Consider the following 24,332-nt stretch of genomic DNA (forward strand, 5'->3'; position numbering starts at 1 on the left):
ATGTTACCCACTCCTCATGCAGGCAGAAATGTGATTGCAGGGACCAGGCTAGATCCTGCTGCTGTGATGCAACCAATGTCATGTGTCCTACAAGAAAGTGCAAAAAAAATCTGGGAAGAAACATGGAATCAAAAACTGACTACAGATTTTTAGAGATGGGATGTATCAAAGTGCCACTGAGCGACACGGGTCTGAAATGTCGCCATGGAAATCTTGCTCTGCAGTTTTCATTACTGTGGAAATGACTGAAGTTTAAAGCTTATCCATTAAATGTTAAATAAGCTTTCATGTGGCAAGATTGAAACTAATGAAACAAAGCAGTGAATGTATTAGAAAGAAATAGTCTTTCATATCTTTGAGTGCTGCAATTCAGTTGAAGTTGAAAGGGAAGAAAAAGAGATTATGGGTCAAGGTTTTCATAACTGCTGTGAACATTTGGCTCAGGACTCATGACAGCAATTTTAGTTACTTTTTCAAGTGCTCTATAACAGCTGGTTTGGTTTCCACTGGAGTGTCAGTCACAAAAAGGACCAAACCCACATCTTCTCTTCCCAAAGCACACGGAGATGAAATCACAAGCTTTTGTTGCACAGGAAGCAGAATTCTGCAAGGTACATGGCTGCACCTGGGAGGAAACGTGGGCTCCAGTGTTTGCCTTTCATGTCAGTTTGGTTGTTCTTTCTGCACAAGAGACTTGAGCAGGATGTAGCAGGTTGTTATGACATTTTAAGGCCAGTATGTAGACCAAGTTGCTGAAAAGAAGGAAGAAAATCCAAGACAAATGCACCTACAAAATCTAAGAACATTGCTTTGTGCTGCTGAATGAGCTGCAGTAAACCATACTGAGAGGTTACTCCCTTGCTGCTCTTATCTGCTAACCTTGCCATAGCATTGAAACATTAATTAATTGTGCTTTATGCCTTTGCTACAAAGTGATGGCCCAGCAAGGTCACAACCAAGAGGCTGTTCCCACCAGAAATCAAAGATCCTCTTACAGGACTGTAAAGGTCATTTTTCTGCTTTGCCCTGACTAGTTAGTTCTATACTGAGCAACTTCTTGTTCTGGTACCAAATGCCTATCAGGACAAAATCAGAGCCTTTACACTGCATAGGAGCCATCTCAAGGTCTTGGTACATCTGGAAACTGATTGTCGTTTTTTTCTTTTAGGGAGTAACTGGAGCTCTGGCTGTCTTGATGAAAGATGCTATTAAACCAAACCTCATGCAGACACTAGAGGTGAGCACAGATGATTTGCTTCTTGGCTCTGAGAAGACACTTAGAGCAACTGGTTTAGTTCAATCATCACAGTCAGTGTGGGTCTGCTCAGCTCAGAGTTGGGGATTTACTGTTGTGTCGTGCTCAGGGCTAGGGGAGAGGGCTGGGTTCCTTCTAGGTCTGCCACTGGCATGTGGGAGTACCCTGAGGAAATGCACTAAACTTGGCTGTCTTTGGTCTGTCGTCTTTAATGTCAGGAAGTGTTTTGGGAATTTAATGGTGTGGATGAAGGAGAATGACAAAGAGTTGCTGGGATTTAACCATCCTTTTCCTAAGCGGATTAATACCTCCACTTGTGGAGATTATAATAATCCTGTTTGCCCTGTAGTCCTTATTTCTGATAACAAATGTCTGATCAGAAGGCTTTGAGATCTGTCTTCTAAAAATGTTTTTTTCTTTACTTTCAGATACCACAGTACTTAGCTCTTGACATGCTGCATATTTGCAAAATTGCACTTTCTGATTTTCTCTTTCTCTCTCTCCTGCATTCCCCATGTTCTAGGGAACACCAGTGTTTGTTCATGCTGGACCTTTTGCCAATATTGCACATGGGAATTCCTCTGTGTTGGCAGACAAAATAGCATTGAAGCTTGTGGGCAAAGATGGTTTTGTTGGTAAGTGTGTAGAGTGTGGGGTATTTTTGTTTGCTTTTTGTTTTGGAGGGATCTGCATCTTTTTATCATGACTGTCTTTGGGCATTTTATAATATTTTTTTCCTTGGAAGAAATTTCTGCTTTATATAATCAGAGTATGATTTCTCCAGCCAGAAATATTTCATGAACTTTTTTTTACTTCCTACTCTAGTTACAGAAGCAGGATTTGGTGCAGACATAGGCATGGAGAAATTCTTTAACATTAAGTGCCGCTATTCCGGTCTCCGGCCTCACGTGGTGGTGTTGGTCGCTACTGTCCGAGCTCTGAAAATGCACGGGGGAGGACCTGCAGTAAGTACTGGGGAAGGTTTTCAGTAGGCCTGAGGGGCTGTTCCCTTTGTTCTGTTCCAGTCACTTAAACCCCTATAGCATTTGATCAGCTTGAAATTGTCTTGAAATTCAGAGTTGTAAAAGAATTGGTATTTCCCCGTTTGTCAACAGCTTCATTGTAGTATGTTACAGGTTCATACCTGCTTGTTTTATTGCCCTACTGAAGTGCCTGCATGCTGGGCCACTTGTAACAGTCCCAGAGTGAGTCATGTATTTTATCATGCAGTCTTTTGTTCTTCCTTTTATTTTTTTCTTAGAAATAATAAGTATCAGCATGGCGTAGAATGTTGTATCTTGATGCCGTTTAATAAGAATCAAGCGGGGATTGCTGTCATGGATAAAAGTCTTATGAGGCTTCATTTCTTTCCCTTTTTCCACAGGTCACTGCTGGCGTTCCTTTGCCAAAGGAATACACAGAAGAGGTAATCTTTAAGCTGTTGTGACAGTGGATCAGCTAACTGTGGTCATGACATGATGGTGTCATGCAGTGCATGCCTGGATTACTAGTCTGTCACTTAGGTGCCACAGAAAGGCTTCTTCATACAAGCTGTAATGTTCTTTTTTTCAATGATGTTCCTTTGGCTCTGCTCTTTCAAACATTGTTGTCCTTGATCCAGCCCTTTTTATTCTCCTTAACTCACGCAGTAGTCTGTGTGCTCAGTTTTTCATAGTAATATCTACTCTGTTTCCCCAACCCTCTCAATGTAGAGTAATTGCTTAGCTGAAATATTGTCTCTGAAAATATCCAGAGTGCCTCTCTAATTACTCTGTTCTTAGCAGCAGTTTTTGTTTTTATCCCCCCCTCATTTGCAAGTGAGGAAAGTGAACTAAAATCTCACCTTCCAGGCTTGAGTGGTTGCGTACCCTTGGATAATTGATCAGGCTCTTTACACTCCTGCAGCTCTTCACTCGTGGAGCTTCTGTATATATTATCCTTTGCATAGAAAGGGATGAAATGTCTGAATTTCCAGGAATAGTCTCTGATGCTGCAAAATGTAAATATATGTAAACTGAAAGCTGTTGCCACAGACTTCAAATGGATGTCATGAAATTCACTGCTGGTGATATTTAATACATAAAGAGAAATGTGTCAGAGAGGAAACTGAGGCTTTACTGTGGGGAGGTAATGAGAACAAATATTAACATTTTAAGCATAAAAAAAGTTATGAAGAATGGTTTCTCTTACCTTGACTTGGGAGCTGAAACCAGTGATCATTAGAAGCAGTCACTCTTTTTCCTATCTCCTGTTCAAGACCTCACAGTGATCTGGACTATTCCAAAAGCAGCACTGGGGATTTGCCTTTCAAAATGGGTTTCATTCCCATTTTGACATTTTTACTGTTAGCTTCTGGGTTTAGTGAGTTTGGAGCAAAAGTTTCCCTGCCCCTGATAAAATGTTTCCTGCTTGCTGCCTTCTCTACAGAATCTTCAGCTGGTGGCAAAAGGCTGCAGCAACCTGAACAAGCAAATCCAGAACGCGCGGATGTTTGGTGTCCCAGTGGTCGTGGCTGTTAATGCCTTCAAGTGAGTGAGCTGGGATGGGGAGGTGATGCAGGAGTGTAACACTGGGGCACTTCATATGCTGTGTTTAACACCAACTCTTGTTTTCAGTACTGTTGATGTGTTGTTGGCAGCATTTCCATAGAGTCATAAAACCACAGAATGGCCTGGGTTGGAAAGAACCTTAAAGATCGTCCAGTTCTACTCTCCTGCCATGAGCAGGGATACTTTTTACTACACCAGGTTGCTCAGAGCCCCATCCATCCTGACCTTGAACACTTTCAGGAGCACTTTCAACACCTGGGCAACCTGTTCCAGTGCCTCAGCCCCCTCACAGTAAAGAATTTTATCCTGGTATCCAAGCTAAACCTGCTCTGACAGTTTGAAACCATTCCCCCTTGTCCTGTCACTACATGCTCTTGTAAGAAGTTTCTCTCTAGCTCTCTTGTAGGCTCCTTTCAGATACTGGAAGGCCACAGTTTTGCATGGTTGGAAAATGCATGAATTGGGCTCTGCATGTTGTACTGCACAGCAGACAACCACTGTGTGGTCTTTTTATGCAGCAGAAGTACTTTCAACTGTGGTGTTAAAGCTGATACCTACCAAGGAGGAGGTTGTGGTGGATAACCCCTGAGCAGCTTTCTGGCAGCTGTGATTTCTTTGGACACATTTTGGATCTTGTCAAGAACAATCATTTACTGTGTGTGCATTCTGGTACAAACATACAAACTTTCTCCCTGCAGGACAGATACAAAGGCTGAACTGGCCCTTGTAGTACAACATGCAAAGGAGGCAGGAGCATTTGATGCTGTGGAGTGCACTCACTGGGCAGAGGGAGGGAAAGGAGCCCTGGCCCTGGCCCGAGCTGTTCAGAGAGCATCCCAGGCACCTAGCAACTTCAGGTTCCTCTATAATGTGGAGGTAGGAATTTGCTTTATTATAGAGATGCTTTGTTTATATCAGTTGCTTAAATTGCTTAGGGCTGTCTAAAAGGCTGCCTGAGAAACTGAGTGTTTCTCAAAACTAACACATGGTGTTAGAATTGAAACATTGATTCCATGCGTCTCAAAGACCTAGTTAGGTCAGTTCTTACTGGTTTGGCTACCCATTGAAATACTGAAACATGTTTTGAAAACCCTCAAATTTCTCTATATTTTGTTCTACAGCAAATGGAATTAAGCCTTATGTCTGTAGATGTGCACCTGATAATGTGTGGAGGAACTGAAACTACTGTGATGCTGCAGGTCTTTATGCTTTGGCCACCTTGACTTGCCTGTCTTTTTTGTTTTTCTAGCTGCCTGTTGTAGATAAGATCAGGCTGATTGCCCAGCAGGTCTACGGGGCAAAAGACATTGAGCTACTTCCAGAAGCACAGGAGAAAGTTGCTGTGTACACCAAGCAGGTGAGTCTTCCATGTCACCTGGAAATAGTGGTGCTTTTCATTCATAATTATCATACTGAACAGTGTGTTTGAAGGAAATACCCACTTTTCCTTCAAGCTGTGTTTGAAGGAAATCCCCACTCAAATTGTGCCCTTATGCAGGACTCATTAAATGCTGCTATGGCAGAGGAAGAAAAGGATGTGAGAAAGGAGAAATTTACTTTGTCAATTAGTGAAGAAAACAGAACTCACTCAATGTGGCCCAGTACCATTCAGTATCCCTCTGTGATAGTTTTGGGGAGAAAGGGTAGGAGGGTTTAGTGATCTTTCCCTACTATACTCTCCACTCTTTCAGCATTTAGAGAATTAGGGAATTGTAAGTCATTAAGCTGGTTTTAAATAGTCTCTGATTATATTTTCATCTTGTTCCATTGAGATCAAGTTCCACTAATCAGTTTTTGAGTCCAGGTGGATTTTTGTCAGTCACAATTATGTTGGGGAAAGAGTTCTGTGGGTTATACAAGACTTGATGTGGGAAGTTCTTAAAGTTTGGAACCTGCCATCTGGTTGTTGAATTCAGTGTTTACTGGTTGCTGTGTTGCTTTTGCTCTTCTCAAGCACGACATTGTTGTGAATTTATCTGCTTCTGCATTACTGAAGATTTTTGAAGAGAAAAGCATTGTGAGGACTGGCAATTCATTGGTTGCTGTAACCAATTTTCCTTTTGCAGTCCTTTCACTACTGGCATATACAGCTTCTCACTTTTGTGCTTCTTACATATTCCAAGTCCATCAAAATCCCAAAGGCATGCAATTGACACTTCCTCCTGACCTGCAATTGTATTGATCAAACATTTCTAATTAACTGACTATATCTGAAGGAAACTTCACCTCTGAGCTGTTTAACGTTTTGGGGAGAGAGTAGGAAGTAAGTGGCCTGTCAAGGTTGTAAATCCAGCACTTCCATATCATTATTTTTTTCCTCAGCTGGATGTGCCGAGGGACATGGTGGTTCTTTCTTTAGTGCTCAGTGGGGGGTGGGGAGAGAATCTGAGAGAGAAGGAATAGGGATGTAGAACGATCAGTGGATCTGACAGGCTGTGGATGAAGCACTTGCTGGGGAATAAAATGCCTGATGTCTGCAGAGAATGGCACAATAGAACAATTACATTTTTGTACTGGAAAAATTACAGTTTTTTCCACTTGTGTCATTCCTTTCCTTTCTCTTTTCCCAGGGATTTGGAAACCTGCCAATCTGCATGGCTAAAACTCACTTGTCTTTATCTCATGACCCTGAACAAAAAGGAGCACCTACAGGTTTTGTTCTGCCAATCCGAGACATCCGGGCCAGCGTTGGGGCTGGATTCCTGTATCCACTGGTGGGAACGGTATGTGAGAGCTGTGGGGTGAGGAAAAAAGCTTCATGTGCATTCCAGGAATCACTTACTGTTAAGTGTCTTAAATTAGGAGAGTCCTTGTAATTTACAGTTGGTGTTTTAACAGTCCAGTGTATCAGATGCCTTAAGAAGTCTCTTTCTCAGGGGGATGAAGGAGGCTGAAATAGACCATCTGACATTTGAATAATTAGCAAGTCCCTGCTGTATCCCTCAGGTTCCACATCTCTCTTCTCCTTGATTTTAAGAAAAGAGTGAGCTCTGTAGTTAGTGAATTGTAGGAACAGCAGTCTGCTAAGAGGGAGAAATCCTTGGCCCACCTGGTTGCTGTTGTGACTTTGCATTCCTGGTGTAAGCACTTATCAGGTGACCTCTGTGTACACCTGGGGATCAGGGCTGAACAAGGCAACCCCTCCTCAGCTTACAGAGCAGATGCCTCTGATGAGACACCTCCAAAGCAAAGCTGAGCTGTGCTATCAATCATTTATTCAGGCTCCCCTCCTCTTTGGTTCTCATGGTTTGGCTGGCCATCTGTTTGCTGTTCAGCCTGCAACAATTCCAACAACTCATTTCACTGTGCCCTTGAGTTTTTAGTTCCTTTTCTTTGATATGATAGGCATAATGTCATCTGAGAGGGGAGAGAGTAGCAACAATGCAAACAAGATCCTGGAACAGCTTTGATATGAATTGCCTGGCAGAAAGAGGAGCTATCTGCAAAATGAACCCACGTTCAGGTTTGCATCCATAGAAACAACACTAGGATGAAAGGATCCACTGGAAATCTTACCTGGGGAGTATCTTCTGGGCAAATGTTGAGTAACTAGTTAGATTACCTTAGGGCATGAGGCAGTTGGAGCAAGCAGTTCTTTTTCTTGTTTACTAGGCCTGAACCTTTTTCTGAGGTCTTCATGGCAACATGTTTGTTTATGATAAAGTTTCAAAAACATTAGGGGTGCATGACTCAGTTGATGAAGTTTGCTGATTTAAAAGTTGGATCCTCTCTTCCTTCAGATGCTAGCTAGACCCAAATATTGGCTGCCTTTTTGTTTTCATTCTTTAAAAAAAAGGTAGTTAAGGTTTCCAGATTATCCAGCATAAATAAGGTAACCACATCCTGATTAAAGTGTGGCTTATCCATGTTCTAAAGACTAATGTGTGTTTTGGGATAGAATGAAAGATAGCATGTCTGTTCCTGTTATAAATGGCATTTTTTGCAAGCCAAGATTTAGTCCAAACAATGATTTATTTTATTATTTATTTCATAAGCATTGGAGAAGGAAAGGGTACACTGCATTAATGAGTAAACAAGAGAGGGATGTTTTCAGGCATTAAAACTAACATTTTGGCTCTTTTTCTGATGTCTTTAGTTTCTATGGAGTTGGACTTTTTCCTTTCTGCTCCAGTACCCATTTCCTAATGTTTTCTTGGCCATGTAGCAAATCATGGTGTTAATTCTGCCAGAGTTAGCAATAAGTCTTCTGGCTGGGATGTGATCACTCTTCTGTTGTGTCTAAAACCCAGGGAATGGATGTCCTTTCGAGAAGCAATCTGGGGCATTTTGAATCAGATCACTATTTTAAACCCATTCACCAGGGGATGTGTTAGCCTCAGAATAAATTTTTGGCAGCAGCCATTGAACTGTGAGCTGAAAATGCAACAAATATGTAACTCTGTGCAGAAGTTTTTAGGATAAATGGGAGGTGAAATTAATCACCGGTGTGTGCCTCTTCTTGTTATCTGAAGTTAATCACAAAGGCACGTCACACTTTATTTTTTTTCTCAGCTTCTGAGTTTTGGAATTTTCCTTTCTGACTCAAATGTTGTACATCCATGAAATACTGTGAGATTTTAAAGGAAATATAACTTCAAAGGTTATCTAGATTTAAAGTGAACTAAATCATTGGACTCAGATTGATTTGGTTTCTTTTCTGGTGCTGCTGCTGAATTGAAAACAATTCTGTTATTCAGCTCTGTTTTTTTAGATCCTAAATGGCATTTATTTTGAAAGATCCACAAGGGCAACAAATAATATATGTTTGGTTGGTATTAGTTGTATTTGAAATCTTGCAAGGGGTTTAATTATACCCATGTGGTCTAAGTTTTTCTTGTCAGTAAATAGTGTGAATTGCCCTATGTTCTTTTTGAGCACATGTGGTATTAAAGGGGAGGAGGATAAATGAGAAAAAGTTCATTCCTTCAGCTCTGAAAATAACTGAGTGCACGAAGCATTGTAGACACTTGTACAGAAAATTAGTAGCCTGGATGGAAATTATTCTGCACTGCATGGAAATTTGGGGTTTAAGCAGACTGCCTTGAAGCAATAGATAGCAGAGTAGCCACTGTGGGCTGCCCTCTGGATATGAAAGGAGGAAAAATTGACTGTTCATTTCAAAATAGAAAGTGCAAGAAATGGCAAAGTCAGGCACATTTTCAGCACCTCCTACTCTATTGAATGTCACTCTCTCAGCTCCTACTGTGGCCCTCTGAATCTGGAGGTGGAGATCTGCAAAGCTCCATGATTCTCCAGTGGTACGTAAATAAATAGGAAGTTTCTTGCTCTTTGTGGCCAGATTCTAGGAGCTGAGAACAGGAAAACCCCTCTGGGCACTTTAAACCTCTTAATATTTTCTTGAGATGTTCTTGAGGGCAAAATATTTATACAGCTGAGCACAAAGACAAGGAATGGGGGTCCTCTCTGTGACCCCCCTCTTCTCTGTCTGGGAAGGCAGTGGCTCTCATAAAAAGGTAATGTAGCCTTAGAATTAATTACAAAGAGGGGACTTTAAGTGATTTTTAACTCTGCATAACCCATGACAGACTTGCAGTGGTACAGTACATGTGGGACTTTGTTAGCACTTGTAAATGGCTAAGGAAAATGGGCTGGGACACCAGAAGCTCCCTGAGCAGTTTTGAGAACTGCAGAAAAGACCTCACCAACAGAGCTTTGTCTTCTTGCTGCTCAGCTTATTATCAAAAGGAAGATGGGGAAGGTAATTTGATTAGCGTGCAAAATACTTGCTCAGGGAGAAAATACCAGGTTGCCAAAGAGATCTTTAATCTAATGGAGACAGGCATAACAATACTGACTGTGAAAGCTGAGGCAGGGTGATGCAGATAGAAAATGAGACCTTTCAAGTTCTCCCTTTTTATAAAAGCACTTCATGACCACTGACACAAACTACCAAACATGGTCACAGGTTGTCCACCTTTGTAGAGTCTGTGTTCAGCCTGTGTGTGCTGCTGGGCTAAATGCTGAGTTAGGGAGGGGAAATTCTGTCAGCTGCAGGAATAAATCAGGCCAAGTGTGGTTCCTGCCAGCCTTGTGCTCTGCCTCTCTGGAACTGGGTACTCGGCAGTGGGACAAGTGCAGAGGACTGGCCTGAGGCAGTAGTGCTGCAGCTGCTCTGTGGGCTTCAGTTCTGCCCCTGCACAGCCCTTCCCAGCATGTTCCAGTCAGAACTGACTTCTTCATCTCTGTTTAAGCTTTATCCCAGTTTAGAAAAACCAAAACAAATGCCAAACTATTTAAAATGTCTTCTCAACAGTAATTATTCCTAATTATTTAACATGTCTAGTTCTAGAATCTCAAAGAATTGTAATCAACTGAGACTTTACCACTGGCAAAGTTGGATTAAAATTTGTATCTTCACTTCAGAACCCAGAAAACTGCCAGAAGTAATTCTCATCCCAGCAAAGTCCATTAACACTCTCCAACAGTGAACTGGTCAGGTGCATGGCCAAGTACTTTGCCAAACCTTGGGCTCTGTTATTTGCAGCTGCAGAAACCAAACTTAATCCTCATCATAAAAAGCAAAAGCTTCATATCTGTCTACTGAGCCAGGAGTTCCTGGTTCTCCTGGGGTGCTTCATAATGGTCCAAGACCATAATTCTCTGTTCTGTTGGTGTTCAGGGAGCTGTTGCCATCCAAGTCTTCAGTATTGGATCTTGTGCACAAAACTCTGCTGCTGCCATTTTAACATTCTATCTCTTGTTGTCCAGATGAGCACTATGCCAGGACTTCCTACAAGACCTTGCTTCTATGATATAGACCTGGACCCAGTGTCAGGAGAAGTGAATGGGCTCTTCTGAAAGGAATGATTAACCAAAGGTTGGTGTCTTTTTGAAGGCCTTCAATATTTGGGCTTTATTTTTCTAAAGATCTTGAGATAATGGAGTTAAGCCAATCCCATATTATGCCATATGTTTCCAAATGACATTTGATGATAATTCAGCCTGAAAGTTGCCTGCAGTACTATATAATAGTAATTAAATTTTATTTTTGTTTTTAGCTCCCAGAAGAACACCTGATGAGTCATGTAAATGGAACTGTGCTCTGATCTCTTTTTTTTTTAAGTCAAAACAAGATATCAGTGAGAATATAGTGCAAGAAGTGACTGGAAGGAGGAGTGCTGAAGAATCAACCACTAACTTTTAATCTGTAATAATTTTTAAACGGCTATGTTCCAAGCTAGTTGCCACTGAGCATATAAAGCATATTTCCTCTACAGACCTCCTGCTTCATAATTGTATCTGAAGCAGAATACAGAAGCTTGGGTTTAATGACCTCTTTTGATTCAGTGACATGATTTTAATAATTAAAAATCCTAAAGCTGGAGCTGTTTGAAACAGTCTTGGGACTTAATTGTCCTAACCATCGGGGTTTTGCAGCATATTTTATCTTTAAAAGTCGTGCTGGCTGCAGGTTCCCATTTGCCACGTGGAATTCTCTGTTGCACTTCTCGCACCACAGAAGAACCTGCTGTGCCCTGGCACTGCACCAGTGTCATTTCAAAGGAGCCAGGAGGAGCCCAGTGCTCTCCAGAAGAGCTCACCCTGCCTTCTGCTGTGAGTTATCCCTGCAGGCACCTGAGCACGTCACATACCCCAAGCCCAGCTGTGACTGCTGCATTCTTCTGTCAATGGAATGAACCCTCTGGATTTCAGATCTGGAGGAACTGGGTCTCTGGCCCATATCTGTGGCTTCTACCAGATGTGTCCTTTGAACCATTTCCTGCTCAACCATAAGTGCAGTTACACCATTGACAAGCCTTGTTTCTAAAGGTACCTTTTTGATCAATAGAGACATCATGAATAGTGATCAAGTGACTTGTAGCAGGTTTTGTCAGCAGGCCAAAAATCATTTTGTAACATGAAGATAGCGTTGCTGCCAATTTTTTAACTAATACAAATAAACTGGCAAATACTTCGAGTGCTTTTTGGGTTTTAATGTATGCACTGAGATTACTGAATTAGAATTTATTTCTGTGATTAACTACACACAACAGCAATCCTCGTATTGACAAGTAGGAGTGATTATTGCAGTAATAAGTAGCCTGCAATGCACCAGGGTGTGTGTGTTCTAATCTGGTTTCCTTCCCTAGATGATGTATGTTGTCTGTGGGAAATAAACTACCTGAATTATTCTGTGAATGTGAGATACTTGCATCTGACTGCAGAAAATCTGAATTAACAGTCATGAGGCCCATCTGCTTGTATCAGAACTGAATTTAAAAACATTCCAAATTTGGTGAGAACTGGGAGGATCAGGATGTAGGTGTGCACCAACGTAGGGGAGCATCTCTAGTACACAGATAACTGTGTATGAATATATATATATATATATATATATATGGAGAGAAAGAGATCTCTATCTCTTCAGTTATTCAGGAAGGGAGAATAATTATATAGAAGTTACCTGGTTGTGACACAAGCAGACAGAACACTTTAAACAGTCGTAAGAGCATTCGAGATGCATTCACAGCCTCCTAAAAGGTTCCTTTTGATGTTATCCACCCAAGGATTTCCTGGCAGCCAGGAGGGCAGGCTCAGTCCCCTTGCAGGGGGTCAGGAGGGGTTCCCCCATTGCTTCCCCAGCCCCCCAGCCTGGCTGAGGGTGTCTCTTCACCTGCAGCTCCTGGGCCCAGCCATCCCTGGAAGCAGGGTGCCAGAGCGGATGCTGCCAAGTCTGCTGTCAGTTCCTACATTTAATCTTCCCTGCTACACTGCTTTCCTGCAAGTGCTCCGTGTTCCACCTTCATTTTATGCTTATGAAAGATGGGATAAGTGCAAATTTATGCTAAGATTAGCCTCCTTTTAGTTTAGCATGAGATCATAGCCATGTGCTTGAGAGAGATGGTTCAAGAGGTTGCTAGTCCCCCTCCTGCAGTGAGGCACAGTGCCTGATCAGGCACAAGCTTTTGAAGGGTTTGCTGCACAACAACAAAGCACAAGGGCCAAAAAATAGCCCCAAGCATCCCCAGAGATTAATGGGGAATGTTCTCCTACCTGCACTTCCAACCTCTCTGTTCTCTTGCAGGATGGATACATAAATAGGTTATTTTTTTAATACTCTCCTTTGCAGCTAAAGGTGCCAGCTAGGTCTTGTCCTACCAAATGGGGCACAGAGGACACTTAATTTCTTCTAGCTAAGTACTTGATGCTTCTCTTCTCCTCCTGTTGCTTAGAGAAAAAACTAATTACGTACAAATTTGTTCTCTATGGGCTATTTGGGCCTGGTCCTTGGCTGGTGTTATGGCCATCCGTCCCTCGTACTGTGCTGTTGTGAGAGTGCTGCATCCCATCCTGTAAGAAATAATAAAAAATAACACAGATTTATGTTTTTAAGTAGTGCTGGGGACGAGAAAGAAGAGAAGGTGTTGCTTGGTTGACTTGTTGTATGTCACCAGCACCACAGAAAGAAAACATGATCCAGCTGGGCCAGGATCTACTGTCCAGCTTACCCAACTTCTGACCTGATCCTTTGCTTGCCACAGCCCCTGCCTTTTATTCCCCTTTCACCACAGCCGTTGGTGCTGCCATCTGCCCCTGGGGCGTCAGGAATAATTGGATTCCATGTTAAGTGCTCCCAAGGGGCTTGATGGCAGCTTGCCTCCATCACACCGCCGCATTCCCCAGCCTCACTAGCCTCATGTTAGCCATCCTCATTGTCTGCTTCCCTGCCTCCTGCTGCAGAGGGAAAAGCTCCTCGTGTTGAAGGGCCTCACTTGGCTTTAATAAAGCAGTGGATGGTAATTAGAACCCACCACCCACCTCAGGAGAGAAGCTGTTTCCAAATGAAGTTTATTATCCTGAGTGAATGCGAGCAAACACATCTCAGAGGGGAGCTTTTACAAAGGCAATTCCTTGTGATGCTCAATGCACTTTTTCTGCCCTCCTGGCTGGCATTTCAGCCCAACTCACTCATTTTGTACCTTTTTTCTCGTGAAGAAGCTGAGGAGGGGGGAGGCCATGTGTGTTTTTCTAAACCTGGCCTACACTGGAAGCCACTTGCGAGTTCAGAGTGCTGCTTTGCTCAGTTTCTCGTGTGCAAACATGCTGTGAAGCAGTTAATGTCTGTAAAGCCTTTGTGGGCGTCAGCTCCCCGTGGAGATGAATGGGGACGTTCGGGCATCTCAACTAGAGTCTCCTGTAGTTCATCAGCTGCACTGGGTAGTCCTTTTTCTGGAGGCTCTCCCATCAATCATCACAGCTGGAGATGTGATTTTTTTTAAGTCAGATCTCAGCTGCTTTGGAGAGAAGAAAGGCTCCGATGAAAGAGGCACTTTCTCTGGTGTTCTGGGCATGGATTAGTTCGAAGCCAAGAGCTGGCTGTCCTTATCTCCATCTCCAAACGTGTAACTCCTGCAGCACTTCCAACAGTGAGTGCTGCCAGCTGTAAAGCTTTCAGGAGGGACACAAAAAACAGCTGCCAAGAGCAAGACCCCCTCCCTTCCCACAGAGGCAGGAGAGCCCCTTTGGTCCCTCCTCCCTCGGGGCTCCCTTACAGCCTCCTGCTGCCACCGGGATCCAAACTACAAACGCAGCTCCATTTCTGCGAAGACCTTTACCTCGAGCTGAAGTTGGTGGTTTTCCGGTCTGCAGCTGCTGTGCACAGCCTGGGAGGGGACGGGAGGTTACTCTGCCATAGCCTAGGAGGGGACGGGAGGTCACTCTGCCAGCGGGCGAGGGCTCCTGCCCCCCGGGAGTGCTGCTCCCCGCCAGCAGAGCCGCGCTATCCCGGCACAGGGCGGGGCGAGCCCAGGGATGCTGAGCGGCGAGCGATGCTCTCCCCTAGGAGGAAGGAGGCGGCGAGCAGGTGCCGGCAGAGCCGGGCCGGGGCGGGGGGCGGGCCGGGGGCTGGCGCGGGGCGGGGGGCTGCCGGCAGCGCCCTCCCCGCCGGCCCGGGGGGCGCGGCTGCGGCGGAGGCGGTGGCGGCGGCAGCGCAGCCGCGCGGAGCGGAGCGGGGCCGGGCCGGGCTGCAGGTGAGGGCTCGGGGGGCGCGGGGGGCTCGGGGGGCCGGGGCGGGGGCGGCTTGGCCTCGGGGGGACCCGCGGGGGCGGCGACACGAGCGGGGTCCCGGGGCCACCTCCGCGGTGGCTGCCCCGCAGCCCGGCGTGTCCTGGGAGGGCTCCGGCCGTGGGGGGCTCCCGGTGCCCGGCCGGGTCCCGCTGCGCCCCCGCTGAACGCCCCCAAAACTTGTCGGGCGCGGGGGCGTTCGGCGGGGCCGGGCTGCGGGATGATGCGCTCGGGGCATCCACCGGCTGCTGCGGGTGCGCGCTCACACGGCTCCGGCAGCCCCGCTCGGCTTCCCCTTAAAATAGTCTAATTAAAATAATAATGGTTTTTTAATAAACCCAGATGTGCTGCGGGGGAAGCGCGCCCCGGAACCCCCTTGTAGTCACCCCGCTCCTGAAAAGCAGAGCACGAAATGCCGTGCAAAGCCCTGTCCTGCAGAAGTTGGTCTGTTTGTGGTAACACCTTTTTGCATCCTTCCATCCAAAACGTTCTGATGATGTTTCGAGGCAGAGCCGCTGCTTTTTTTTTTTCTTTCTTTCTTTCTTTTTTTTTTTTTTTTTTTTTTTTTTTTTTTTTTTTTGGCTAAGGTTGACACACATCTTACAACATCATGTCTTTGATGAGCGCGCACGGTGTTAATTGAGGTTGCCATGGGAGGCATGCACGTAGTATAAATAAGCTCCCTTCTTTGCCATGTGATTTCGCTTTTGTATTCCTCAAGCCTCCTTTTTGTATTCCCTGTTTTTTGCATATTGTCATATGGTGCATTAAAGATAAAAATATCTGCTGTCTCAGGGTGTAATTTCCCTAGCTGGAACTATAAGTGCATATGGAGCAGTGGGGAAAGGATTTAGCAAACTGTAGGAGAAGGAAATATGTGTGTGCCTGTGTAATAAGTATTCGCCATAATATGGGCAGTTATAGGAAAAAAATCCCATTTTTCCACAAAAAAATAGCAAAATAGTACTTTCTTTGGTGGAACATCACTGAGTTGACATCTTGTGGCCTTATTTTGCCTTTGGATATTGATGCTAATTAGTGAAAAAACCTGCTATAGCACATCCAGCCGTAGTCTGCCTCCCAAAATGGAATGTTTAGGGAGAAAAAACTTTTTAGTACTTTAAAAAAAATTCTCTACGGGTCTTATCACTCGTTTATTGTGTTCCAGATCAAAAGATGAAAGCCTCGGTCAGGCTTTGCAGCAAATTTCATGTAACACGTGAGGGGAACTGAAGCAGAAACTAAAACCAAGGCAAAGCAGCATCTGACCTTGTCACTGGGGGGCAGAAAACAGCCGCTGGTTCCACTGGTGCTTCAATCAAGCTCCATGGGCAATGAGGAATTGCAGAGAGCTCACAACGTGCAAGTTCTTTCCAGGTCCGCGGGGTGAATAAAAACTGTTAATTCCTGGCTTGATTTGTCATCCTTTTTTTGGGGAAAAAAAAAGGTATGTCAGACTGGCCGTTATATGGTTAGACCAAGCACAACTGGAAGTGGATTGCTCCGGAGATGAGAGTGACTGAGGCCAGCAGAGCCAAGGAGAAGCCTGTCCAACTCCACATCTCCCTGGGATTCCTTGGAGAGGTGATAAAATGAGTAATGAGGCGAAGTGGGAGTTATAAAGTGGATGCGACAGCTCCAGCAGAACTTCTTCTCACTGCCACATACGCTCATTACAAAGCAACTAACGTTATTTGGAAATCTATTTGAGGAAAAAAAATGCACTTTGAGCATCTCTGCGGTTCTTCTGTCTGAAGCATTGATCAGGAAAATTGGCAGCACAACGACAACAAAGGAGAAGAGAATATGGTGAAGGCAGCTAAGGAAATTCAAATGGAGAATCCAAGAGAGGCAGAGACTCCCAGCACAGGGGCCACATGTTCCCCGCCAGAGGAACAAGCGAAAAAACCCTCCATGCTCTGTTTTAAGAAGAGGAAGAAGTCCTGTAAGAAGGGGCTGGCTGTGAAGGATGCCTGTGAAGGAACCTCAGAGGAGAAAAGCCAATGTGTCAGCACTGACCAAGAGGAGGCAAAAGCTTCCAATCCATCACAATCCTCCAAAGGGACTTGGGCAGCCATCAAAAACTTCACCAGACCTCGGAAGAGGCAGAAGTCCTCCTCAAGGAAGAAGGTGCCCTCTGATTCCCAAGTGCAGCTGGAGGTGGATGCTGAGGAGAGCTGTGCTCAAGACCTCCCAAAGAAACGAGCAAGCTCTGGGGTGAAGTTACCCTGTGTGAGGTTCTCCAGAGGCAAGAAAAAAGCCAGCCCCTCAGAAGCAGTGGAGGAGTCAGAGGGCAGTGTTCAAGCAAATGAAGTGATGGGTATTGTGAATAAGGCTAGTGAAGAGCCAGAGGATTTGGCCCCAAAAGACAAATCTGAATCCTTCAGCCCAGTCTCTGCACAGGAGGAACAGGATAGGGTGAAGCAGGAGCAGCATAGAATGAAAGAAGACCAGGATACAATGAAGAAGGACCAGGAATCAAAGAAAGAGGACCAGGATATAGTGAAGGAGGACCAGGATACAGTGAAAGAGGACCGCGATACAGCAAAGGAAAGTGACACCTCTGTTGGGAAGAGTGAGCCCTTGACAGAGCCCACAGGTGATGCAGACGAACATTCAGAGTGCACTGTTGAGCTGGAGATAACTGATTCAGAGACAGTTGATGAAACAGCCCAGGACAAATTGCAGGAGGGGAGCCTACCCCAAACCACCAGTGATGCAGAGGGCAGGGAAGTTGCTTCCGAAGCACCTGTTTCTAAAGATCAACCTGACAGTGCCCCTGAAATCACAGAGTGGCAGGAAATCCCTGATACCTGCAAAGAGATGCCTGAAAAAGATGAATTGGAAAAGGAGTGCAAAGCTGAGAAGATTGTAACTGATTTCAGTGAGTTGGCATCTGGAGGTGATGCAGCAAGTGTGCAGGAGGCAGCAGGTGTGAAGGATGCAGTGAGTGTGCAAGAGGCGGCAAGTGTGCAGGATGCCGTAAGTGTGCAGGATGCAGTGAGTGTGAAGGATGCAGTGAGCATGCAGGATGCAGTGAGCGTACAAGAGGCAGCAAGTGTGCAGGATGCAGTGAGCGTGAAGGATGCAACGAGTGTGCAGGATGCAACAAGTGTGAAGGATGCAGTGAGTGTGCAGGATGCCCCAAGTGTGAAGGATGCAGTGAGTGTGAAGGATGCAGTGAGTGTGCAGGATGCCCCAAGTGTGAAGGATGCAGGGAGTGTGAAGGATGCTGTGAGTGTGCAGGATGCCCCAAGTGTGCAGGAGGCAGTGAGTGTGCAGGATGCCCCAAGTGTGAAGGAGGCAGTGAGTTTGCAGGATGCTGTGAGTGTGCAGGATGCCCCAAGTGTGAAGGAGGCAGTAAGTGTGCAGGATGCAGCAAGCATGCAGGATGCCACAAGTGTGCAGGATGCAGCAAGCACACAGGAGGCAGTGAGTGTGCAAGGGGCAGCGAGTGTGCAGGATGCAACAAGTGTGACAAGTGCATCGACTGTGAAGGCTACAGCAAGCATGCAGGATGTCATGAGTGTGCAGGAGGCAGTAAATGCACAGGATATAGCAAGCATGAAGGATGCAGTGAGTGTGCAGGAGGCAGTGAGTGTGAAGGATGCAACGAGTGTGCAGGATGCAGTGAGTGTGAAGGATGCAGTGAGCGTGAAGGATGCTGTGAGTGTGCAGGAGGCAGCAAGTGTGCAGGATGCAGCAGCAAGTGTGCAGGATGCAATGAGTGCACAGGATGTAGCAAGTGTGAAGGATACAGCAAGTGTGCAGGAGGCAGTGAGTGTGCAGGAGGCAGTGAGTGTGCAGGAGGCAGCAGTGAGTGTGCAGGATGCAATGAGTGTGCAGGATGTAGCAAGTATGAAGGATACTGCAAGTGTGCAGGAGGCAGTGAATGAACAAGAGGCAGCAGGTGTGCAGGAGGCAGCAGGTGTGCAGGAGGCAGTGAGTGTGCAGGAGGCAGTGAGTGTGCAGGAGGCAGCAGGTGTGCAGGAGGCAGTGAGTGTGCAGGAGGCACCAGGTGTGCAGGAATGCTCCAGCCATCGGGTATTAGAAGCAAATGCAGGCCCTGGTGTCAGCATTGTCATCACCATCACCGAAGCCGAGGACTCTGACAACACTGACTCTGACCAGGCCTATGAGCCGTCCCCAGTTTTGCACCAAAAAAAGCAAAAAGGGAATAAAAAATCGAACAGGAGTGCTGATGTTGGTCAAAAAGAGGGCCCCGAGGCTGGTCCCCAGGCAGAGGAGAAAGGTCTGGCTGACCAGGGGCACAGAACTGGGGAGCAGTACGAGCTGCTCCTCATAGAAACCGCCTCCTCCCTGGTGAAGGCGGCCATTCAGTCATCCATAGAGCAGCTGGTCAACGAAATGGCCCTGGAACAGAATAAACACAACAGCTTTCTGTGATGGCAGCCTTGCCCCAGAGAGAAAGAGTAGAGGGAGTGATTTCAAGCTCCATTTGGCCTGCGGGGTGTGTGGAGAGCCCCCGGGGCCGAGGTGTAGTTAATCCTGCATGCCCGTTCAGTTGTGTGTCCATGTGGAAGGGATCCTGGGGTGTGGGCAGACCCTGCAGAGTGCAGTGTGTCCCCCTGGGGCTTCAGACAGCACCACTGACCACTGACCACAGCTGCGGAAAAATTAAGGTGTTACAGTGACTGTATTTTCACTTATTGGCACATTTATGTCAAGGCCACATTTCTGCCCTCACCTGTTTCCCCGCTGTTGATGCTGTAGATCTGCACATCCCCTGTGTCTGAAAAAGGTGCTGAGAGGCAGAGAGTGCCCAACCTGCTGCCGGGCTGGATTGGGGGCACGCTGAAACAGCTGGAGGCTTGCTGGGGTTTTATTGCAGATGAGGAAGAGCCAAGTGTCTGCAATATTAACACGAAAACATCGATGCCAGGCTGTGTTCTGTGCTGTGAACAGCCCCTCGCTATGCACAGGAGCCGAGAACCGAGGTCACTGCTGTCACACGAAGCCGGCGGGTTCCAGCGAGCTCTATCTCCCCTTCCCTCGGCCTCTCCCCCTGTCAGGAGCACCCTGTGCATCTCCAGACACGTCAAAGCTCAGCATCAGCCTCGCCTTGCTGACCCCGGGCTGCGCGAACGCCGAGAAAGCGACAGCGCCTCGTTTGCCGGGGGGGATGCTCTTCTCGCACCATTAAATTCGACGGGCAGAATTCCCTGCGTGGGCTGGGCTGGGGCAGCCCTGCAGCCCCTCTCCTCCCGCGTCTTCCTCTATCCCCATCCCGCTGTCGTGCTGAAGCTCTCCTCGCTCGGATGTAGCGTATTTTTTATATATATATACATGGCATGTGATATAAATAGCAGTGAGCTGCATGCGTGTTAGCGAGTCAACATAGTTTGGGAAGCTGCAATGTGCTCTGCCGGCGCTGGGGTTGCTTTGGTTCGGTCTGAGAGCCGCTGGCATCCCTGTCCCGCATCGCTCCCCCCTTTTGCTCACCGCAAACCCCTCCTGCCTCCATCCAGCCCAGGCATCCCTTGGGAATGGTGCATTATCCCCGGCTCGCTGCCACCAGGCTCTGGCACGCCATGTAGCTCGCTCTGAAACATGCAGGGAAATACTGGAGCAATCTTACCAAAGTCCTCAGGGAAAAAAAAAAAAAAAAAAAATCCAGACGTGAGGGCCTGAGGACGTGGCTGGAAATTGCCTGGACAAGCCTACACTGCTGTCAGACCCCTGCAAACTGCCCTGCCCCGAGGTGGTTTGCACCGGCTCAGTGTGTGTGTGCGAGCATCCTTTCCAACTACCAGCTCTCCAGGAGAAAAGGGCCTTTTAATAACATGGGATTGCATCTGCGTGGCGTCCAGCTGTGGGCAAGGCAGTGTGTTCCTCTGAGAAAATTCCCCTGTGTGTTCCTGGGCTGGCACAGGAACAGCAGCTTGGACATTGCTCACTGACCACGCGCTGAGATTTCCCTTCCCAGCACAGACTTGAGGTTCCTGCTCAAACACAAGGGCTGTACCTGTCCCTGGTGCACAACCATGTTTTAAACCTCGATAAAACATCTCCTCGATGTCACGAGAGGACTGCCAGCAGCTAGAGCCACAGCTTGTCTCTGTGCAAGTAAAACTTAAAAAAACCCCAGAGGGTGGTAAAGAAAAAAAGTGTCTTTTTTTTTTTTTCCCTGTGAATTTGTTTAAGTTATCAGCTATTGATAATTCAGTGTGTACAATTTTAATGGCTTTGTACTTCATACTGGTCTTTCCAGGTATTTTGCCATAGTTTTGAAAAAGGGACTTTTAAAGGACTTTTAGCTGTACCTTTGGAGCTGCCACAGCACCCTGGGAAGAGCCACCCTGATGCTGGGGGTGGCTTATGGGATTACACTGGACACTGTGGCAGGCTGGTGCTGAGCAAAGGGCTGCAGCATTGCTGTGGGATCCCACTGGAGTCAGCTGCACAGGAGGATGTCCAAGCTTTAGTAAATAAACACAAAATTACCCCACAGGGCCAGGCTGTCATCCTCTGTCAGCCTGCTAAGCTGTTTTGGGAGGATTTTGTGTTATTTCAGTATTGCCTTTTGGGCGAAACACGTCTTCTAAAAAGGAGGAGAATGGCAGAAATGCTTAGTCCAGGCCTGCCCTGTGACTTGCACCATGTCAGGGGGTTGGGTTTGCATCCTCTCTTGTAGCTGGTTTTCCCTCTGTTACAGCTGTACATAGAACTGATGATTATTTCATTAAAGCTGAATGTACCTGTTGTTTTCTTGCCTTGTGATTGAGTGGGCAGCTATGGAGAGATTTTTTATGTGAAAGGATTAACTCACTGTGGTGCTCTGCTGTGTCCAGCTTTTTCAGGCAGTCATACAGTGAGCCAAGAGAAATCTTAATGTTGGTGGGAGATCCAAATTCTTTGGAGGTTTGTTCCTCCTTTGCCCTTTCTATGAAACTTCCTTTTGGTTGCTGATCAATCACTTCCACTTCAGAGTCGTGGGTGCCCAGGGACTTCTATAAGGATTTTGTGAAGGATCGCAAATCTGGCAGCTAAGAAAAGCCATCCTGCTGCCCCATGGTTAAATTCCCTATCAGATACCCCATGGCACCAGAGAAAATGTTTGAGGCTCTGCAGACTGACAAGAGTCAAACCCCACTGCCCATGGAATGGCACAGCTCTGATTCCATGCTGATGGTTTGGTTTTCTCTGTGAGCTGCTGGCTCCTGCTTCCTGCTCCCAAGGCTTGGGATTGCTCTTTCCAGGTGCACAGTTTGGTGCTAACAGTGTTTAGGTTGGGGCTGGAATTTTGGGAACTTGTCACTTTCTGTGACAGATCAAATTGTCCCACATCCTATTTGGTTTTCTTTGCATAATATCCTTCATTGTGATTTCTTGAGACACTGTAAAACATACAAAAAATATGGGGGAAAGAAGTTATAAATTTTTAATAGTATTAATACTATTTATTATTTCAGGTTTACAGAACAAAATATAGGCTCATAACAGCTGCTAATGACTTAATTAAGACTCTCTGCTCCTTCCTTGTGATTAGAGAGTAGAACATTAATAAAACATTTATTCTTTCATAGAAGGAATGATAAATTTACTATTGTGAAAGAGTGCTGGGCCAGGGGAACTGTGAGGATGTGGTGGCTGTGTGGCTGTGCCAGAGCAACAAAGGGTGGCCTGACTTTAGGACCATCACCCTCACCAACAGCTAAAATAATCTGGAATTATCATAGAATCACAGGATCATTCAGGTTGGAAAAGACCTCTAAGATGACCAAGCACTGCCAAAGTCACCACTAAACCATGTCCCCAGGTGCCACATCTACATATTTTTTAAAATCCCTCCTGGGGTGGTGACTCCACCACTGCCCTGGGCAGCCTGTTCCAATGCTGGACACTCCTCTCAGGGAAGAATTTTATCCTGATATCCAAACATTTTTATAGCCCCATTCAGCTTGCTTTTGAAATGTCAGGCTCCTTACCCAGAAACTCATTGCTTGCTGCCCTCTGAATTATGGAAGTTCTGCTCACCCCACAGCCTGTGCTGCTGCTTTTGTCCCAGATGTTCCCAGTGCTCTCCTCAGTGGGGACAGTTGAGCTGTATATCCAACAAGTTCCCTATCCCTGCTTTGCTCTGTCATTTCGAATATTTTCATCTCCCACAGCTTTTTTACATTAGCAGCAAAGAAAAGGATGTTTTAATAGTGTAACTCATACCCAGAAAGGCTTCCAGGGGGATAAAAAGCTTTTCTGTTAAGTCAACACTGAGCCCAGCAGAAAACAAGTGTATCCATTGAAAAGTTCCTTGTGGAAACTGCCAGTAGACAATGATGGCACAAACAAATATTGCATTTTCTTTCCCGCCCTGGGACACCAGAAGTGGATTAGAAATGCACAGGGCTGGATCTCCAGCTGCTGAAGGTCACAGCAGCTCCACAGGCTTCAAAGGACTGACTGGAATCTGGTGTTTGAATCCAAGGTTGTGGGGGCTTTTGTTGTTGTTTTTGTGGTTTGGATTGCTGAGTTTAGGGGTTTTGTCTTTTGGTGTTGTTTTTTTGTTTGTTTTCAGATTTTTCCCCCAAATGTATGTAAAAAATTGAGTAAATTCACAAAATACATGGGAATCCTGGTTTGCACTTGGGATGGATGGATGGATGGATGGATGGATGGATGGATGGATGGATGGATGGATGGATGCCAGACCCTCTTGTTACAGGCAGTGAAGCCCTAATGTTTCCTGTATTATAGATAGAACCTTTCAACATGAGTAACTCAAAATGAACTGCTCCAAGGAAACAGATGGATTTAAATAATTGCTTTAATATGATTTTACCTCTGCAGTTCTATTTCCCAGAGAAATGGTTCTTGTCAGCTCTTGTTGGGTACTACTAAAATAATGAAATACTTTTCATTTGCAGACAGACAAAATCTTAACATTAAATGTGACTTTTAAAACAAAAACTAATCAGAGGATGGTATTTCTTATACAGTTATTTAAGCTACAATATAGGTTATTGTTTTTTTTAGGGGGCACAGCTTTCAAGTGTCTTTCTTTTTGCAGACAATTGTGAAGAGTGCAGTTCTGTGCCAAATGATGGGATTTTTCTGCTGTGGAGTTAAAGCCCACTTAGCCAAAAACTGGATTTCAGCAAAAAATACCCAAACCCAACATTTTAAAGTAGGTTTTGTTATATAAAAAAACTGACAAAACAGGCTGGATACAAAAGGGAGGGAGATGGTAAGAAAACATGTTTTGCAATTCAGATGGTTGAGATGAAAGTCTCATCTGCAGCTCGAGCTGGCAGTCACCCTGTCAGTCCTAAAGTTGGAGCTCGCAGAGATCTCTATCTGCCTTCCAAACCTCTTTAATCTGGAGGAGGTGACACCCCCCTATCATGGCTCCAGCAGGGTCCCTTCTGCAGGCACCTCTGTCCTTTTGGGCGATGCCTTTCCCATGGCAGCTCCTTACGGGGGCACAGACACACCGGGCATTGAGAGAAGATTCCAGCCTGGTGTCACATTCGCTCTCAGCATTT

General features: G+C 45.8%; 2 protein-coding genes across 3 annotated transcripts in view; both read left to right on the forward strand.

Annotated features, from left to right (window-relative positions):
• MTHFD1 (methylenetetrahydrofolate dehydrogenase, cyclohydrolase and formyltetrahydrofolate synthetase 1) overlaps positions 1 to 11,969 on the forward strand; it is a 40,532-nt gene extending 28,563 nt beyond the window's left edge. For both annotated transcript variants that reach the window (XM_083862719.1, XM_083862720.1), the window contains exons 19-28: positions 1,169 to 1,237; positions 1,779 to 1,890; positions 2,081 to 2,220; positions 2,640 to 2,681; positions 3,683 to 3,783; positions 4,503 to 4,680; positions 5,054 to 5,161; positions 6,375 to 6,527; positions 10,534 to 10,642; positions 10,824 to 11,969. In XM_083862719.1, the coding sequence (XP_083718845.1) occupies positions 1,169 to 1,237; positions 1,779 to 1,890; positions 2,081 to 2,220; positions 2,640 to 2,681; positions 3,683 to 3,783; positions 4,503 to 4,680; positions 5,054 to 5,161; positions 6,375 to 6,527; positions 10,534 to 10,623 (993 nt within the window). In that variant the 3' untranslated portion in view covers positions 10,624 to 10,642; positions 10,824 to 11,969. The remainder of the gene's footprint in view (positions 1 to 1,168; positions 1,238 to 1,778; positions 1,891 to 2,080; positions 2,221 to 2,639; positions 2,682 to 3,682; positions 3,784 to 4,502; positions 4,681 to 5,053; positions 5,162 to 6,374; positions 6,528 to 10,533; positions 10,643 to 10,823) is intronic.
• A 4,617-nt stretch (positions 11,970 to 16,586) lies between these two features.
• Positions 16,587 to 19,901, forward strand: AKAP5 (A-kinase anchoring protein 5). Its single transcript, XM_083863987.1, has one exon. The coding sequence runs from the start codon at positions 16,636 to 16,638 to the stop codon at positions 19,234 to 19,236; it is 2,601 nt and encodes an 866-aa protein (XP_083720113.1). The 5' UTR covers positions 16,587 to 16,635; the 3' UTR covers positions 19,237 to 19,901.
• The last annotated feature ends 4,431 nt before the right edge of the window (positions 19,902 to 24,332 follow it).

Source organism: Zosterops lateralis (assembly GCF_965231275.1).
Source record: "Zosterops lateralis genome assembly, chromosome: 6".
Lineage (NCBI taxonomy): Eukaryota > Metazoa > Chordata > Aves > Passeriformes > Zosteropidae > Zosterops > Zosterops lateralis.

Bases quoted from the DNA above. Each gene is read 5' to 3' on its own strand.
- AKAP5 (XM_083863987.1), top strand. From the start codon at position 16,636: ATGGTGAAGGCAGCTAAGGAAATTCAAATGGAGAATCCAAGAGAGGCA.